Genomic DNA, 20,186 nt, shown 5'->3' with positions numbered 1-20,186 from the left:
ACAACCTCAAAATCTGAGAAAAGACCTGACATCAGTCCTGAATCTGAGCTAAATCAACCCTTAAATCCTAAATAGCTCAAAATAGGCTTTCTGCCTGTCAGTCGAACTTTCAGACAGAAGGGTCGAACGTTTGGCCTTAACATCAAATGTTCATCAGTGAAGGGTAAACGTTCAATATTAGGGCAAAATTCCAAATCCGAACCTAAAAGCCACTTCTAAGCAAGCCATAACGCCTTAACATAATTCCTAATAGAGTCGTAAGCCACAATAATACCTCCATGAAGAACTTGGTATGTTCAATCTCATCAAAATACAAATCAACACTAATCTAGTATTAAAACCATAAACCTACTAGAGATACCAAAACCATAAGGTAGGGCTTGAAAACTCACTAAACATCATAACAACAACTTAAAAAATGAGTTAGGTTAGAAATGCTACCTCCTTTGAAGATCAAGAACCAATAGAGCTCCTTCTCTCTCTCCAAAACACTCTCACTCTAGGATCACACTGAAGAAATGGGCAAAAATGAGGTGAAAAGGATGAGAGTAAGGGTATTTATAGGAGAAAATTTGGAGTGGATAAGGATCAACTGATTTGGCCATTGGCGATCGTTCGTCAAGGGAAGTTCAAATGTTCATGTACTATTTAGGGTTAGGAGATCATTCGGCGTATTATTGCAATTATTCGGGGTACAGTTTGACACACATGTTGAAGGCATGTGATGTACCTTCCGACACAGTATAACACATCAACGATAGTTCGTGGTGGGGACTTCGAACTTTCTCTGTGGGAACTACGACAGTTAGTGAGGGAAGAGGGAACATTCGTGACTCTCAACGAATGCTCGGTCAATGCAGAAAAGTAAAAAAAGTCATAATTTCCAATTAAGACCTACTTAATCCTATTAATAATCTGAGACACTACATTCTTCCCTCCTTATAAAATTTGTCCTCGAAATTTCGAAATCCCAAAAGGATAACACAAGAAGGGATTATAACATCAGCTTAATGTCGGTTGTCTTGTAGCTCTATGCTTGGTTTAGTTCTTCGGCAACCTTATTCTATCGATTTTCTAACACTAAAGCTTCTTCGTCGAATATAAAACCGAATCATGCAGGCATCCCCAAAAGATGCAGCAAATTAATTTGTAGAAAGAGTAGTTTCATAAGCAATCGGGGTCCATAGGTATCATTGGCATGATACTATACTTCCTAGACAAGACCAAACTATTACTGATAACCATAATGACTAGACACAGTCCAAGACAAAAGAAATTAACCATATAAATAAGATCCTTGATCCTCAATGTCGAGCAAGACAACATGTATTCCTACCAAGTCTGGTGGCAAGGAAACTTATTATGCCACTAAGCCTATCCCTGGGTGATAAGTTTCACAGAACAATTAGTTAGATATTGTTGGGAATTGGTTTGTAAACACATGTTTGCGCAACGGAAAATAAAATTCCTAAGCTAAGATTAAACTTTATGAAGAACAAGTGAAGAACTACGCTATTTTAAAATAAATTGCAAAGCAAAAAATACTTTCTTGAAGAATTCGGCCACTCCTTGGCTTTATGGGGAAGATTTTGCTCATTGCTCCTTGACGAAGAACGTGTGATGAGACTTTTAGATCTTCTCACGAATGACTAATGATAACCAAGAAAGTGGGCTCTCAACTTGCTCTTCAAAACTTAAACTTATTCTCAAGACCTAATTAAAGAATATTAGTTCTTAGTAAAAATTAAAGAGCTGTTACAATTGCTTATCTTTTGAAGAGCTACAGACTTATCTATTTATACGCTCTCAATACTAGGAGAGTGAGAGAAATAAGCAATGTGGAATAAGTTGTAGTAAGTGATTAATATCTTAGCCCATGTGTCATCTGCTATTCCTTTGGACTTGGATTTTATTCTAAGGCCTAATTTCCCCTCTTGCATCTCATGCAAAGTTTTTCTTTAACCTTTGTTTTTTAATAAATAAAAAACAAGCAGCCTAATAAATAAAAAGTTTGATCTGGTTAAATTAAATTAGCTTGGTGAGGAACCTAAAGGAAAAATAAAAACTAGCCAAAATAATTCTGACTTATTAAGTTATTTTGTTTAATTCTAATTGATTCCACTAAACAACTGTAATTGCACTATAGTTTATATTTTTTTTTTATTAAAAAAATTAATTCTCTAAACTTACTTATATTGACTTTTAATTCGTGGATGAAATATTCTGTAGTAGAATTAAAGTGAAGATACTGCCGTATAATTCTCTACCTCTTTTTCCTTGAGTCATTGATTTTATTTAGGGTTAAATATTATTTAGCCTCTTGAACTAACAGCCGTTTGTGATTTAGTACCATGAACTGACAACTCACATGATATGATTTAGCCTAGGGGTGTTCAAGCGATTATAACCGGCGATTATTGGCTACAACCGCTAACCGCCTAGGCGGTTATTGTATTTTACCAACCGCCTCTGCTAACCGCCTAGGTGGAGGCGGTTATTATATAACCGCCGGTTAGCGGTTATTGACTACATAACTTGCGGTTATATAACCGCTTTTGAATATGGGTTTTGGGCTTGTTTTGGGTCAATTTTGTCCTGTTTTGGCAACTTTTTGGGTCGTTTTAGTGCAAATTTTAAGATCAAAATCCAAAAGTTTCTAATTAGTAACAAATCGAAATCATCTATAAAAAAAGAAAAAAAAAAAAAAAAATCCAAATCAAAATCCAAATACAAATTCAAATTCAAAACATATGCTCGTTCATCGAATCATCGGCAGCGCTACCGGCAGGAGTCGTACTAGTATCAATTGTACCACCACTATAAGAGTATGAGTGTCCTCTATCTGTTATACACAACCCAGTAAAAATTAAACACAACCCAGAACAAATTTAAGACAACCCAATAGAAAGGAAAAAAAAAAAAAAAAAAAAAAAAAAAAAAAAGGGACCTAAAAAAAAACCCAAATCTCTAATCATTCACATTTCACAATACAATAACACAACCCAACAAAAAATGATTCTGACCTAAACAGTAAATAACTCAAAATGAAAAAAAAGAAACCCTAAAATGAAGAAATAATATCTTCTAACATCCAGTAAATAGAGAACAATCAGAACATTGTATAGTATATACCAGATTACCAGTAGCCACACACAAACAGTAAAATCAACCCAAAATGAAAAACCAAACCCTAAAATGAAACCCTAAAACAAACAAAAATCGTACACAACAAAATCATACACAGTAACACCCCCTAAAAAAGCCGAGAGAACATCCCTAGATCAAGAAAAATCGCACACAGTAGTAATACACACCCTACCCTAAAAAAGCAGAGAAAAAAGCGAGAGAAACTGAGAAATACTGGAGAACCTTACAGTGTAGCAGCGGCGGTAGAGACGAGATGAGCGGAGAGGTCTGAACGGCGTTGGAGAGTGGAGGTCGGAGGGGAGACGAGAGAGGAGACGAGACTCACGAGAGACTAGGCGAGCGGCGCAAGGTGAGGTGAGAAGAGGAAATGAAGAAAGTGATTCTAAAAAACCCTAAACCTAAAATATGGATTTATATATTGTCAAAAACGGCGTCGTTTTGGGCATTCAGCAATGCCCAAAACGACGCCCCTCTCCCCTCCCAAGTTTTTTAATTTTTAATTTATATATATATATATATATATATATATATATATATATATATATATATATATATATATATATATATATATATATATAAGCGGTTATAACCGCTTTTAAAAGCAGTTAGCGGTTATAAGCGGTTACCGGTTACCGGTTTTAAGCAGTTAGCGGTTTTAAAGCAGTTATAAGCGGTTACCAGTTTTAAGCGGTTAGCGGCCTACAAGCCACTTCTAGAGGTGGCGCCGGCCACCTCTGGGTGGTTCGTTGCCACCCTAGGCGCATGGAGGTGACCGCGCGCACCCCGCCCCATCCGGGGTGGTTCGCGGGCTACCCCAATGGTGGAACTGGTACGCGAGCCACCTCTAGAGTGGCTCGTGGGCCAACTTAAGCCCATGGGGCGGCCATGCGGCTGGGGGTTGCTTGTGAGCCACCCCTAGCCTTATCTGGGGTGGCCCACAAGCCACTCCAATGGAGCCGAAGGTGGCCGCACACCACCTCCATGTGCCTGGGGTGGCAGCGAGCCACCCCAGAGGAGGCCGACATCACATTTGGGTGTGGCTCGCAGGCCATCACCTCCCCTAAAAGGAGCCACCCACTAGCCTTTTCTTAATTTTATTTTTTTTTATTCTCATAAGGGTAAAATGGGTAGAATTGGGTCAAATTGGTCACGTGCCACACACGTGACTAGTCTTCCATCCAAGAAGACATAATCTCTTAACAGAATGTCTACATCATATCAAATTAGTAGTTTAGAAGACCATATCATGTGAGTTGTCAATTTATGGTGTTACGTCACAAACGGCTTTTAGTTCAGGAGGCTATATAATAGTTAACCCTTTTATTTATTATTCTTGTACTCGTGAAAGACTTATCACATGTACATTATATTTATTGAGGTTTATGCCCTAAATACCAATGTATAGTTAACATATAAGTTTATAATGAATAAAGTTGTTATTCACTCATCTATTTTTTTGCATAAGACATACGTTATTTTACATTCTTAATATTGTTCTATAAATATTTTGCTTGTGAAATCCCCTTGGATTACATTGAATATGATCTATGGTGTGGGTAAAGAGTTATTACACAAGATCTTAGTCCATAATCCATGTAATCTTAAACTTTAGATAGTTCGCAGTCCGTAATGGAATTGGGCATTCCATTTACGAAGACTGTTACACATTGAATCTCTGTGATTTATCTTGATCATGCGAAGTTGAAGGTTTCTGGTTGATGGGTAGGTGTTATGCACTGAATGGACTTTGTGAGTTCTTTTCCATGAAAATACTGTCAAAGGAAAAACTCATACTCTCAATATTACTTATGATATTAATTCTAAATCCTGAGAGGATTGTGTACTTGGATGTGAAGTGTAGATCACTTTAATGCATTTATGGGTGAGATTAAATTGGTGGTTAACATATTCAGTGCGTTGGGTGATCGCAATTAACATTGTGAGAAATATTTTCTCAAGAAGGAATCTAAGTCCTTTATTAAATGGATAAGAAATTTCCCCTTGAGATTGATTTTATAAATTGGATTATTCTATATCTTTGACAGGAGCATTTTGGTATGAGATAATGAAATACAAAGTACATGTGATTAGTCTTTTATGAGTACGAGAAAAATATATAAAATCAGGGGACTCCTGCTACAGCTTGTCCCATATTTCTTAAATCTCACAGTCTCCTAGTATTTTGAGCTTATAAATAGATATGCTTATAGCTTTTCAGAAAATAAGCTATTTTGCTACAATTCTTTAGTTTTTACTAAGAACTAATATTCTTGAATTAACTCTCGATAATAAGTTTAAATTTTGAAGAGCAAGTTGAGAGCCCACTCTCTTCGTTATCATTAGTCATTAGTAAGAAGATCTAAATGTTCATTAGCCGTTCTTCAATGAGTAAGGAGCTTAATCTTGCCCATAAAGCCAATGAGTGGCCGTTTATTTTTAAACACATTCAAGTAAATGTTTCTACTTTGTAGTTTAATTTTAAAATAACATTGTTCTTCGTCTGTTTTTCATAAAGTTTGTGCCTGGATTTGGGAATTTTATTTTCTGTTGCGCAATATTGTTTTTGCAAACCAATTCTGAACAAGTGGTATCATAGCCAACTTTAAAGAAAACACGGTAAACAAACAGTTCATAGAAATCTATTTTGCTGTTTTTCTTTTGTGAAATTCGGATTTTTTTTTTTTTTTTTCTATGGATCTCTAAAGACTGTAAAATTTTTCCAAGACCTGGAAGATGTTCTTTAACATGTCAGGATCTATACTGAAAAATTTCAAGTCATTTGAAGGTCGTTTGCTTTTTTTTTTTCTTTTTTTTCTTTTTTTTTTTTTTTTTTTTTTTTGCATTCGAAATATCTGTTTCTGTATTTTATAGAAAGCTTATGAGGATTACAATTTTTGAAAATTGTTTTTGCATGTAAAAATTGCAGTTGACGTTTTGGTCTGAACAAATTTGCGTTTTGATTTTTACCAAAAGAATTATGATCCGTTCACCATTAGTCGACGAATCCGAAATTCAGAAATCCTGCAACATGTTTAAAGTTGTAAAATTCTGTTTTGTATCATAATCAAAGATTTTAATACTTTTTTATTATGGAATATGTTGTAAATAACTACAATGTATTAATAAACACAAAACAAAGATTTTACAAGATTAATTTCATGAAGTTTTGCTATTGTTGAAAACGGTTTTCAAGTCTAGGCATAAAAGAGCATGAAATTATGCAAAGTATTAATGTAACGCCCAAGATGTTAATTAAGTACTAAAAACATGAATTAGACTAATTAAGTAAATAATTAGGTAAAATGTGCAATAAAAATACTTAGAAAACGTTTAGAGTTGATTTTCTGAGTTGTGTCCGGACGGGCTTGGCAGGAAGTTGGTGTTTGCTACCATGTCTGGACGACTTGCGGACAAAACTTCCAGTAAGTCCCAGTTTCTACTCGTGTCCGGACGGATGATTTATGCATCTGGACAGCCTTACCCGAGAGCGGCACCACGCACACGCGCGAACAACCCACTTTGCTGGAGCGAGTTTCTCCAACTTATTTCTCCCATCTCTCTCTCTCTCTCTCTAAACCCTAAAACCCTAAACCCCAAAGGATGAAAAGCTTGTACATGAATGTATCTGAGTCACATGATATATATGTAATGGTGTGTATATTGTAAATTATTGATTTGTGAACCAAATGCAATTGTTTACGTTATCGACTACGAAACCTTTTTATGCAGGGGCAGAGCTACATTGAGGTTTGGGGGGGCTTAGGCCCCCAAGCCCCCATGTTTTCCCTTAAAAAATTAAAAATTAAAATTTTAATCCTAAATTTTTTATTTTTTTGGTTTTGTCACCCAATTTTTTATTTTTATTTTTAATTTTACCCCCCAAAAATCTTAAATGCTAGCTCCGCCCATGCTTATAGGCATTTCTTAAAATGCGGCTGAAAACGTCTTTGAATTGCAATTATATATATAACTAAATGCTGACAAATGATACAGCTTGCGTTCACCAATCATTTCATTGTTCAAAAATTATATTATTCGAGATGTTAAACCTTCCAAGCTGAAATTCTGGGGAAGTTGCATGAAAAATGTCATTTTTCTTTATTTATTTATTTATTTATTTTTTATTTTTTATTTTGTTGCATGGAAAATGTTAAACCCTCCAAAAAATTTTAAAAATAAACATTTGGATTTCTATAAACCAAAAGAGCTAATTTTCTAAAACCCAAGGAAGCTTAAATTTATGGTACCACCCAAAGCTTACCACATTCCCTGCCGGCTGCCGCGCGCCGTCACTGTAATCCTAACCACCAAAATGAGAAATGCTTGACTTCCCAATATTTTTTTTCTTCATAATTTGGTTCCAACCTGATGTGTCAAAATCGTATGAGATTATAGCACATTTTCCAAAATGATAGATCTGATACGATTGTGACACATCAGGTTAAAACCAAATTCGAAAAAAAAAATGTTTGGATATTTAGCATTCCTCCACCAAAATTGCCTCCCAAATTTATGATCATTAGTGATGCCTCCCACAGCCCGAAACTGCCGTACACTACCACTGCACAACCTAAACGTTTAAATTTTTTTCCTTTCGCTTTTACAGTATAAAAAATTCACTTGAGGCTTCCCTTATTTTTAACATTCTCATAGCCATGGCAAAAACTATATATGTAAACTTGTGTATATATATATAGCGAATATACAGTGAAAGGCAGCAGCTGTAGCAATATAATCATCATCACAGAAAGCTTAGAGCTTCCAAAGTTTTTGCAGACTCATCAACACTAAAATGAGTTCTCCAAAGAAAAGGCATGCATGGAGTCAACCAATTTAACAACTCTGCGTTCATATATGCATGCAGTTACTGATGTTCTGAGGCTTCTTTCTATAACCTGGCCGATGGGCGTGGCGGCTGAGGACGGTCCCAATCAGTCACAATGTGATCACGGGTGATTTCTTTGAGAGAACGGCAACCGCTTAATGCCATAGTTAGCTCAAACTCCTCGCGCAGCATCTCAAGTACTTTTCTCACACCAGCCTCTCCTTCAGCAGCCAATGAGAACACCACAGGCCGTCCAATCTGAGATAGAGCCCAGAATTAAAAGAGTCTCAGTCGCGTAACTACATTCAACTCTAGGTGATGTGTCCTTCCATATACCTAAATACAAGTCTTCTAAACAACCAAATAGAATAAAAGAAAGATATATGTAGTTCCAAGGCATAAATTTGGAGAAAAATCTCTTTTAAAGCGTGAATTATCTGGCTAACGTGAGTTCAAAATCAGCTCTTCCAGGCAATCAAGTAACTCAAAATTGAACTAAAAATAGCTCAAGGAGAACCAACTATGTGAGTTCAAAATATCTTTTATGAAGCACGACTTGACTGCCGCGATGAAGGTTTAAAATCAGCCTTTTCAAATAGGGAATCAAATTACATAAAACTTAACTAAATGCGCTTCTGTGCTTCAAAATAAGTCCTAAAATATTTTTGGACCCATTTTCCTTATCATGCAGATGGCATAAAAAATGTTAACAGGAAATTATAGTCCATTTTACAAATATAATATGTAGCAATATAGTATACTAGAGCAAGAATTATGTGGCCTCATGCTTACAAATATGCCAGATGCTCCCAGTGCCAATGCTTTGAAAACATCTGTTCCACGAAGTACACCACCATCCAAGAACACAGGCACCCGTCCTTGCGCCGCTTTAACAACCTAAATCATAGGACAGAGACATTACACCAGAATATTGACAAATAGATGTTTCAATTCAATAGAGATACACCATATGCAGTAATTGACGCAGGACAGAACTAAGATTGTTCTAAAAGAAACTATGAATTGAAGATAAAAAATGAAATTTAGAAAGAAAGAAAATAAAAAATAGGAAAGAAAAAACCCCTAATTACCCCAAAGAAGCAAATAGATAAATAACTCTGAGAGACTTAAAATTTAATTGATATTTCAAAACTTGATTGAAAAATAATAAAGACTAAATGCCTTTATATAGGCTAGGTACCTCCTAATTTAACAAGAAAAAAGAAAACAAATCCTAATAGAAAAAGGAAAACATAATCCTAATGGAAAAGGGAAAACTCAATCCTTATTGAAAAGGAAAACTAATTAAAAGACACGTGCATATTAAAAACAAATCCAAACTAATGTCGATCTTCTCCTGCATCAGTCTCCCTAGGTTGGAAAGAGCTCACCTTGGAATTCAAGTCGTCTTTGTCAATATCAACAAAACATTGAGTCAAGTGATTCACGTTAAACACATCAGAGGTCTTTAAATGTCTTGGAAGACGTAATCGGTATGTATTAATTATCATTTATCTTCTGCAAAGCCCAATCTTGCTCTCTCGCAGCTTGTTATACTTAGTGACAGGGAAGTGATCATATGTAAGTACGACCCAAACCAAATCACCAACCTCAAAAGTTACATTGCGTTTGTGCCTATCAAAGTGTGCTTTATACGTGGCATTGCTATCTTCTATCGTTTTCTTGACCTGGTCATGAATTCCTTGGAGATAGTTTGCCATCTCATCAGACTTAATACTCAATCTACCAATACGGAGAATGGGTGCCAAGTTAAGCACTCTTGATGGATTTTGCTCATACACGATCTCAAAAGGGCTCAGCTGAGTCGTTTTGTTCTTGGACCGATTGTAAGCAAACTCCGCATGTGATAAAGCCAAGTTCCACTACTTCGGCTTATTTCCAGCTAAACTTGTCAAAAGACTTCTCAAGCTTCAATTCACCAATTGAAAGCTCACATCGGCTTCTTCACTCCATTGAAAAATTCGACCCTTTAAGCACTTTGTGATTGGTGCAATCAATCTACTGAAATTTCGAGTGAACCGTCGGTAGAATGACGCCAATTCATGAAAACTCCAGACATCATGTATACTCTTAGATGTTGGCCACTCTAGAATTGTTTTCACCTTAGACTGATCTGGGGAACACCATTAAAAGACACATGCATATTAATTAAAAGACACGTGCATATTAAACTAATCCAAACTAATGTCGATCTTCTCCTGCATCAGTCTCCCTAGGTTGGAAAGAGCTCGCCTTGGAGTTCAAGTCATCTTTGTCAATATCAACAAAACATTGAGTCAAGTGATTCACGTTAAACACATCAGAGGTCTTTAAATGTCTTGGAAGACGTAATCGGTATGTATTAATTATCATTTATCTTCTGCATAGCCCAATCTTGCTCTCTCGCAGCTTGTTATACTTAGTGACAGGGAAGTGATCACATGTAAGTACAACCCAAACCAAATCACCAACCTCAAAAGTTACATTGCGTTTGTGGCTGTCAAAGTGTGCTTTATACGTGGCATTGCTATCTTCTATCGTATTCTTGACCTGGTCACGAATTCCTTGGAGATAGTCTGCCATCTCATCAGACTTAATACTCAATCTACCAATACGGAGAATGGGTGCCAAGTTAAGCACTCTTGATGGATTTTGCTCATACACGATCTCAAAAGGGCTCAGCTGAGTCGTTTTGTTCTTGGACCGATTGTAAGCAAACTTCGCATGTGATAAAGCCAAGTTCCACTACTTCGGCTTATTTCCAGCTAAACTTGTCAAAAGACTTCTCAAGCTTCAATTCACCAATTGAAAGCTCACATCGGCTTCTTCACTCCATTGAAAAATTCGACCCTTTAAGCACTTTGTGATTGGTGCAATCAATCTATTGAAATTTCGAGTGAACCGTCGGTAGAATGACGCTAATTCATGAAAACTCCAGACATCATGTATACTCTTAGATGTTGGCCACTCTAGAATTGTTTTCACCTTAGACTGATCTGGAGAACACCATTAAAAGACACATGCATATTAATTAAAAGACACGTGCATATTAAACTAATCCAAACTAATGTCGATCTTCTCCTGCATCAGTCTCCCTAGGTTGGAAAGAGCTAGCCTTGGAGTTCAAGTCATCTTTGTCAATATCAACAAAACATTGAGTCAAGTGATTCACGTTAAACACATCAGAGGTCTTTAAATGTCTTGGAAGACATAATCGGTATGTATTAATTATCATTTATCTTCTGCATAGCCCAATCTTGCTCTCTCGCAGCTTGTTATACTTAGTGACAGGGAAGTGATCACATGTAAGTACAACCCAAACCAAATCACCAACCTCAAAAGTTACATTGCGTTTGTGGCTGTCAAAGTGTGCTTTATACGTGGCATTGCTATCTTCTATCGTATTCTTGACCTGGTCACGAATTCCTTGGAGATAGTCTGCCATCTCATCAGACTTAATACTCAATCTACCAATACGGAGAATGGGTGCCAAGTTAAGCACTCTTGATGGATTCTGCTCATACACGATCTCAAAAGGGCTCAGCTGAGTCGTTTTGTTCTTGGACCGATTGTAAGCAAACTCCGCATGTGATAAAGCCAAGTTCCACTACTTCGGCTTATTTCCAGCTAAACTTGTCAAAAGATTTCTCAAGCTTCAATTCACCAATTGAAAGCTCACATCGGCTTCTTCACTCCATTGAAAAATTCAACCCTTTAAGCACTTTGTGATTGGTGTAATCAATCTACTGAAATTTCGGATGAACCGTCGGTAGAATGACGCCAATTCATGAAAACTCCAAACATCATGTATACTCTAAGATGTTGGCCACTCTAGAATTGTTTTCACCTTAGACTGATCTGCATGAACACCATTAGTAGACACAACAAAACCAAGGAAAGTAACACTGGTAGTGAGAAAGGAACACTTCTACCGATTGACATATAAACATTCATTTCATAGTGTATTGTCAAAGTACACAACAATGAACTTCCCCATGTAAGGCTGCAACACGAGATGCATGAACCATATGAATGTGTTGGGCACGCTAGATAGTCCAAAAGGCATGACCATCCACTCGTACAACCCATGATGCGTTTTGAATGCTGCATCTCCAGGCCTAAATCTGATTTGGTGATACCCACTTGTAAGGTCAATTTTGGAAAAAAAAAAAATAGAACCTACTAACTAATCCAGCATGTCGTCTAAGCGGGGAATCAAGAATCTATACTTCACCATGATTCGATCGAAGGCTCTACTATCGACACACATGTGCAACGATCCATCATTCTTTAGAACTATGAGAGCGGGAACTACACATGGGCTCATGCTCTCTTGAATGTAACCTCTTTTCAGCAACTTTTCAGATTCCTTCGAACTAAGGTGATAAATTGGTCGATTTGGCAAGCTTGATCCCATCACTAAGTCGATGTGGTGCTGTATATCTCTCATGGGTGGTAAACAAGGGGATAGTTTCTCTGACATTAAATCAACAAAATCAGCCAACATCTCTTGTAACTCCATTGATACATCATCATCTACTCTGGAACCTTCTTCACATGGCATTAAGGTGTATACAACGCCCTATTCTTCTACTTCTTCAAGGAACAGAGACATTGATAGAAGATTAACGCCATTTTCGGTCACTAGTATAGGAATGACTCATTCTCGTCAAGGTGCTAACACTATCTTCTTTTCCTTGATGCTCAAGGTATATCTATTTCGCCGCCCATCATAGACAACGCTTCGATCATACTGCCAAGGCCTGCCTAATAATAAATGACATGCATCCATAGACCACGTATTATCGAAATATTTCCTACCAATTGAAAAAGAAACCAAACACCTCCTATCTACTGTTACCTCACTTCCTTTTTCAACCATGACAATTTGTACGGTTTTGGATGCCGATCAATCTTTAGCTGAAGCTTCTTAACTGCATCCTTTGACACCACATTCTGACAACTGCCACTGTCAATAATAACCTTGCAAACCTGCTCCACAATTGCGTAGGTGGTATGAAAAATATTGCTCCTAAACCAATCTTCTTTGGAGTCATATTTTGGAGCAAGCAAGTTTTTTCTGACAACAAGAGTCTCATTCCCATCTCCATATAGAATCTCCTCGTCATCGCCTTCATCAAAAACAAAATCTTCGATTTCGACTTGCTCTTCTACTGTCTCATCTTCAATCAAGAGATTGTTACCCGTTATGCTAGTAGGTTTTCGACAATTTGTTGATCAATGACCATGCTCCCCACATCTAAAACAATGGATGTAGGAGTTGAAACTTTGATCTTCCGTAGGTTGAGGATTAGGAAAAGGCTCTTGAGGATGGACTCTTTGTGTATTTTGATCTATTCTCAGTGTAGATCTAGTATTGTACCTGCCTTGTTGCTTTTATATGGTCAAGGCACGTTGGCAGGCTTCAGAAACCCTCTATAAGGAGTGGAGACTAAGGACGTCTTGTAGGGACTGCCACAAACCGCCCAAGTATCGTGCCACCAACTTCTCCTTGGTCTCGGACAAGTCGTTTCGAGCAACTAATTGGTAGAACTCTTCAATGTAATCATCAACAAATCTTGCACCTTGTCTCAATATATGAAGCCATTGAAATAACGAATGTGTGTTTCTAAAGGGTAAAAAGTGCCCCTTCATCTTCTCCCAATTGCAGATCTTTGGCTTGCCTTGTCTATCCCATTGTTAGTTTGTGTTGGCTGCATTCTGTTTGACAAAATCACTATTATGTAATGTTGCTACATAATCGGGGATGCCATATATTTCAGAGTCTTCATTGCAGAAAAGTTGTTCAAAATGTTCAAGGAAAATTCTGTGGAGATTCCAACTCAGAGAAGTCGGATCCCAAGATTCCGTCCGGACGGCCCAGTCATGCTTCCGAACTCCCTTCAGTGTCGAGAAGCTTCTGAACAGCTCCAGCGTGCATCCGTCTAGACGACAAGGCAACAACGTCTAGAGGAGGTCCTTAATAAGGCAAGACGTGGAGAAGAATTGCAACAGTCCAGACACTAGGGCAACACCGTCCGAACACGGCCTTAATATGGAAATGCGTGAAGCGCGTTATGGAAAGCCAGTTGCACAGAAGACCGTCCGAACGCTCAATGCTTCCGTTCAGACAGCACCTAGAGAAATCAGAGAGAGACTCAATTTAGGTCTTCTTAGCCTATAAATAGAGGCCTCTAGGCATGTATTCTATATAGAATTAGGTATTGAGTTCTTCATAGCTTAGAGAGTATATTTTAGGAAGAAATTGTGAAGATCCGCTAGCTCTGAAGCCATTACCGTGGTGCTGTTGTTGTGCTCATAATTGAAGTTTATCTTAGGGAGAAACCCTAAGGTAAATGAATCCATAGAAGACCCCTTCAAGTAGGAGACTTAGTTGGGAGACGTTCACATTGAATTACGTATCAGAGTACTAAATACAAACGTTGCATCCAGTATGTGAGCGTTACTATCTATGTACTAGCTTTGTCTTCTGATAGTGGATTTCCGAGGTTTGGCTGCCCCCAAGTGATTTTTCTCTTAATTGAGTTTCCACTTCGTTAACAAAATATTTGTATTCTTTAAATTTTGCATTTACAATATTTTGTTACACATTGTGCACACACACACGACTAATTAGAAGTCACTTAATTTTCACCCGTGATTGCTTCAACTGCTCCACCAAGCGAATGCACGACCCTTTAGCTTGATGGCAACAAGCTTCACCTTCATGCGATCTGCAACCTCCTTATAATCAAAGATCCGCTCTACTTTGTGCAGCCAATCAATGAATTCTGGAAGCTTAACTTTGAAGCCTAAGTTTCTATATTGTTGTTCCCGACCACACTGTTCCCAACCCAGAACAAGATTGTGATACGGGTTCTCAAAGTTGGAATCTGAATCGCGATCATCCCTCTCCAAGTTTTGCGCTGCTAGATGTTGGGTTAACTCTACAACCTGCCTTTGCAAGTCTTCAATCGTCACATCTTGTACATCGCATTTATAGTAGGGGACTTCCTCATTCAGAACCTGCCCACACCAACCACGACCACCAGCCATGAAAGTTGATGAAAAATTCACTCCAAGAAAATGCTTAAGCTCTGATACCAACTGACGCGAGACAGAACTAAGATTGTTTTGATAGCCTATGATAGCAATAGAAACTATGAATTGAAGATAGAAAAAGGAATTCAGGATTAGAGAAAATAACAAATAGGGAAGAGAAAACCCTTAATTTTTTCATATAAGCAAACAGAGAAATAATTCTGAAAGACGTAAAATTTAATTGATATTTCAAAACTTGATTGAAAAATAACAAAGACTAGATGTCCTTATATAGGCTAGGGACCTCCTAATTTAACAAGGAAAAGGAAAACAAATCCTAATAGGAAAAGGAAAACAAATCCTAATAGGAAAAGGAAAACATAATCCTAATGGAAAAGGGAAAACCCAATCCTTATTGAAAAGGAAAACTAAAAGACACGTGCATATTAAAAACAAATCCAAACTAATGTCAATCTTCTCCTACATCAGTAATTATCAATTCAGGTACCTCCTCTAGGGCCATGATCGTAGCAGGAACATAGTCAAGTTGGCGAGCTCCATGATTGGATACGATAATCCCAGCAACTCCAGCTTGTACTGCCAGCCTTGCTGCATGAAAATGGCAAAAGAATTGTTCAAGCATTCTAAAAATTTCATCATGTAAAAGTCAGGAAATAATTAGGAGCTATACTGCTCTTACCATCCTCAGCAGTGAGTACACCCTTGACCAGAATTGGCAGATGGGTAATCGTCTGAAGCCATTTCACATCCTGTCCAAATCCCAGAAGAGATTATTTTTATGGGCAGTCTCCTATAAGGAAATCTTCAAAAGCCACAGATATCCAAAATATTTATTTTTCTTCTTCAATTATTTTCAGCCTAAACAACCCCCCAAGGGTATGGTCTTCCTCTTTGGATAGCAGGCTTTTGGCCAGAAAATACTAAAAATCTTAGCATCGTAATATATATATATATATATATATATATATATATATATATATATATATATATATATATATATATATATATATATATATATAGGTTCATCTCATTGATCTGGCTATTCTACCTTTTTATAAATCTTTTTCATCTTTCAGTTGGGCAGGCTTTTGTTGTGGGTGGAGGATGGGGGGATCCAAACAAAAATTCTTTCAAATTTTATCAGTCTGTAAATTGGCCAACTCTCTCTTCATTTCTAAATTTTCATCAATTCTAAACAGATCCACATGACAAACCCAATAAATCACTAATTTCTATCCAGACTGATGACCTTTGAAGTTATGTATCTCAATCCTCAACTACTCGGTCCCATCTGACGTACCTTCCAGCTCAGAGAACGATCTATTTGACCAGCAACATATGAAGCAAGTCCAGAGTCATTAGCCTGCATGGCCCACAGAAAAGAAGAAAAAAAAAAGGGATATTAACAATAAGACAAAAATCACCAAGTGGAGAGAGAGGGCCCTGATTGTCACTCACTTTGTCCATCTTGCCAAGGTCCAAACCTTCAAAGTTCTTCAATGTTAAAAATGGTGGTAAAGTAAACCTGCAGAGAACTAATCATGACTCAGAACTGCTCTTAAGAGATTAAGTGAATCATTTTTACGTATTATGCTTAAGCTAGTTTCACAAGCTGAATTGGTCAGCCTTCTAGCAAGATATTCAAGATCTACCAAGCAATGCTGTTTCCTAACAAAGTTGATGTGACCTGTTCTTGATGTCAGCTTCTCTGCGACCAAGCCTTGGGGTATCAACTGTAAGGGCAATAGCCTTGAACCCAGCCCTTTCAGCTCTTCTCACAAGTTGAGCAACAACATGTCTGTCCTTATAGACCTGAGCATTACGACCAGCAAAAATCATAGACCATCTAAAGCATGAAAACACATTTAGGACACAGGTCAATCACAAACCAATAAAAGGAAATGTAAGAAGTAAATTTAGCTTACGTAGAGCTGGAAGAAGCGAATGCCAGGTCCAGTTGAAGCAACCTCCTCAACACTAGAAGTTGCCCATGAGGATAAAGTCTGAAATGATCGAAGAAGGATTAATAAATAAAGTAAAGCAGACACTCTAAATTTTACAGCCAACAAAGCTGACGAAAGCCAGTAATAAAATCTTCTAAAGCATCCATATTCTCTGCATTAACTCTCTAGCTAATGTCCATCAATTCCTTTCAAGTGTGGTCTCATCATCATATGAATCAGTTTCTAAACCTGTTGAGACCCAGCCAGAGTTGTTTCGTGACTCTGATAAAAACATGATACCTTAGGTGCAGTCACTCATATATCCCTACTGTAAGATGTGCCTATTCAGTAATTAGGAATATAAAAATGCATCTGACCAGCCAATAAAGGCTGGGAAAGTATTTTGCCAGACATACATATATATCATATTAAAACTCCACTGACAGATTCTTGAAATTTCAAAGACTGGCTGATATTTCTAAGCAATTTACCTGCCTTCAGGGTTATCATACTATGCTTTCTTCTTTCATGCATATCTACGGTACGAGTCTAGGCCATTTGGGTGGTTAAAAGGAACATCTAATCCTTTTTTCTTTAATTTCTTTTTTCTTGGAACATTTAACCTATTACTGATTATACTAACAACTTAAATCAGGGATGAGAAAAAAAGATCATTTGAACTGCATACTGTAAATAAATGTTTAAGATCTATAAAGAGGGCATGTGATCACACAGGACCAAGTAGGCAAATGCTATGAGTTCTAAAATTGTACTTCAACTATAGTCTCTTTAGATACTTCCTTTTCCTTTTTTGGTTGCTATATTGTCTCTTCTTATTTGCTATTAGCACTATAAAAGTGACAATTTTTTGTGACACTTCAATGAGTTTAAAGAAAATAAAATAGTGTAAGGGTGCCTATTGAAAAGGAGCATGAATAAAGAAGAAAAGCGGTACCATAATTGTTCCAGCTGCTGATGCAGCTCTTGCTGTTGCATACTCTCCTGCATGAGAACAAAAATTATATCATTAGACAGTAGCCATTCTATACTTCAGATAGAATAGAGTCAACACTTACTAATTAATAAGTAAACCAGTGCCAATATCAACTTGACTAGATCAACATGCAAGTATATCTAACAGTCAATCAAATAATCTGTTCTAAACAATACTATATATGTAGAAATTTCTGCTTAGCTCCATGGAGCAATAGACTACTGCTGAAATGAAACACGAGAACTGAATGGTTAGATCACAACATCAGGTAACCAGTCGATTAAGTAGAAATAGATGACAAATATAATCAATTAACTGACTAAAATCAATTAATCAGTACAGGAAAACTAGTTGCAACAGCTAACTAAAATCAATTACTGCCAGGAGAACGTTGTTAGAAGATGATGACTCCGCTACATGGTTAAAGACTTAAAGCTGTTAAGAGAGCAAGCTAAACCAAAGAAGCAGAGCCACTTAAGGAGAATGACTGACATACCTTCAGGGTGAGCCATTTTCTGCATGGCTGTTGGGGCAATCATTATTGGCATTGATATTTTGAAGCCCAAAACAGTAGTAGTCATGTCTATCTTGCTTACATCAATAAGAATACGGGGTCGAAACCTATATTTAATAATAACATGCTTATCTCAAACAATTTCAAGATAGATACATTCTTAACGAATAAGATACAGAAAAGCATTTAGAAAAATAAAATAAATTAAAAAGCGACGAAAATCTCACAGAATTCTCGAGAACGCATTTCTGTTTTCTGCCAGAGACCACTGGTCCTCTGCTCCTGACGCATAGTAGTCATACACCATCTTGGGCAATTTTTGCCTTGCGATGGCCTGATACTCGCTGACATTGGTAATCTCCATTTTCGGTGTCCTTTAATGCTCCCCTTCAGACAATCTATAACTAACATTAAAAGGAAAAAATAAAACATGGGATCAGATCATAACCTACTCACGCGAACAATAACACAAGCAGAGGGTGGGTCCTTAACTAACACTGGATTCCTCAAGGTCAGCTTTTAACACCACTAGACAAAGCCAAATTCAAAGGAATGACTTGGTCGAGGAAGGTTGAAAAACATAGAGAGAACAATAGTAGAATTAAAAAATTTATCGTTTCATAATTTCCTGAGATTTCTGAGCAATTGGGTCATAATAAATGGCAAGGAAACACAGGTTTGATATGCTCAAATTAACTTTTGTTGAAATATAAAAACAAATACAAGAGGAATATAATAATGTCAAGCAGTTGTAGCGGAGACCCACACGAAAGATAGGTGTCAAAGCTGTAGCATGCAAAAGATATAATTGAAAAACAGAGACGAGAAAAGGAGAAACCTTTGGGTTCAAAGACTATGCAATAATGCAATGGAGTGCATGCAGAGGAACCGGTGGAGAGAAGCTGTAGAAGAAATAAGCGAATGAAGTGCAAAATAACAAGAGCCTCTAAATATGGAATAGCATGGAGACAAATGGGGTGGGCTTCATATAATTAATGCAAGAGAGAGAGAGAGAGAGAGAGAGAGAGAGAGATGGAGTTACAATTTTGAAGTGGATGAGCATTTGGAGGTGAGCATTCGAAACCAAATCTGATCAGCTAAATTGGGTGCCTCTCATCCACAAACCCTTTGTGTGTTTCACAGCCAACCTCTTTCACTATCAATAATCTCATTTCCCACAAACTCACAAGGGATCGAGGGTGATGAACAATTTATGTACAAACTATTAAAATTGTACTTAAATCGTATGAAAGACATTTAAGATCATAAAAATATCACTACGTTTATAACGAATGTCCAAAATGGCCCACCCTATCTTATAAGTTACTCCCTTCATGACTTGACTTGAAACCGTAAAGTAATGTTTGTCTTTGATAATAAATTATACAAATATTGAGTAAAACTCAATTTAAAAGTGGCTCCCAAAAGGAGGGTGTGTTTAAAAATTTATTTATACATAATCAAAATTGTATTAAAGAAATGTGAAACACTTAATATGTAACAATATGCATAAATATAAAAGCAACGAAATAAACCAGAGAGGAAAAGACAAGGATGATTCTCGCTCTCTCTCTCTCTCTGTCAGTTGGAAGTCCAAAGAGAATAAGGTGTGAGGTCAAGAGGAACATTGGCAAGTGAGTCCGGTTAAATGGAATAATATTAAGCTAATTGTAGGCATGGCGGGTTTGAAGTCCCAAAAAA

At 37.1% G+C, this 20,186-nt stretch overlaps 1 protein-coding gene across 2 annotated transcripts; it reads right to left on the bottom strand.

Moving 5' to 3' along the window:
- Positions 1–7,817: 7,817 nt before the first annotated feature.
- On the bottom strand, positions 7,818–19,477 carry LOC133875001 (glycolate oxidase). 2 transcript variants are annotated; one of them, XM_062312967.1, is made up of 12 exons: positions 19,324–19,477; positions 18,713–18,889; positions 18,468–18,592; positions 17,933–17,979; positions 16,960–17,037; positions 16,722–16,846; positions 16,493–16,559; positions 16,335–16,397; positions 15,714–15,783; positions 15,522–15,622; positions 8,765–8,869; positions 7,818–8,230 (listed from the first exon to the last, which is right to left on the bottom strand). In XM_062312967.1, the coding sequence occupies exons 2-12, from the start codon at positions 18,847–18,849 to the stop codon at positions 8,036–8,038; spliced, it is 1,113 nt and encodes a 370-aa protein (XP_062168951.1). In that variant the 5' UTR covers positions 18,850–18,889; positions 19,324–19,477; the 3' UTR covers positions 7,818–8,035. The 2 variants fall into 2 exon arrangements, with proteins under 2 accessions (XP_062168951.1, XP_062168952.1); XM_062312968.1 differs by having other exon boundaries at positions 18,713–18,883; positions 19,324–19,459.
- Positions 19,478–20,186: the final 709 nt, after the last annotated feature.

This window comes from Alnus glutinosa, chromosome 8 (assembly GCF_958979055.1).
Source record: "Alnus glutinosa chromosome 8, dhAlnGlut1.1, whole genome shotgun sequence".
NCBI classification, from domain to species: Eukaryota; Viridiplantae; Streptophyta; class Magnoliopsida; order Fagales; family Betulaceae; genus Alnus; species Alnus glutinosa.
Note: the sequence above shows the minus strand (reverse complement) of the source record. Positions and strands in the feature narration are given on the sequence as shown.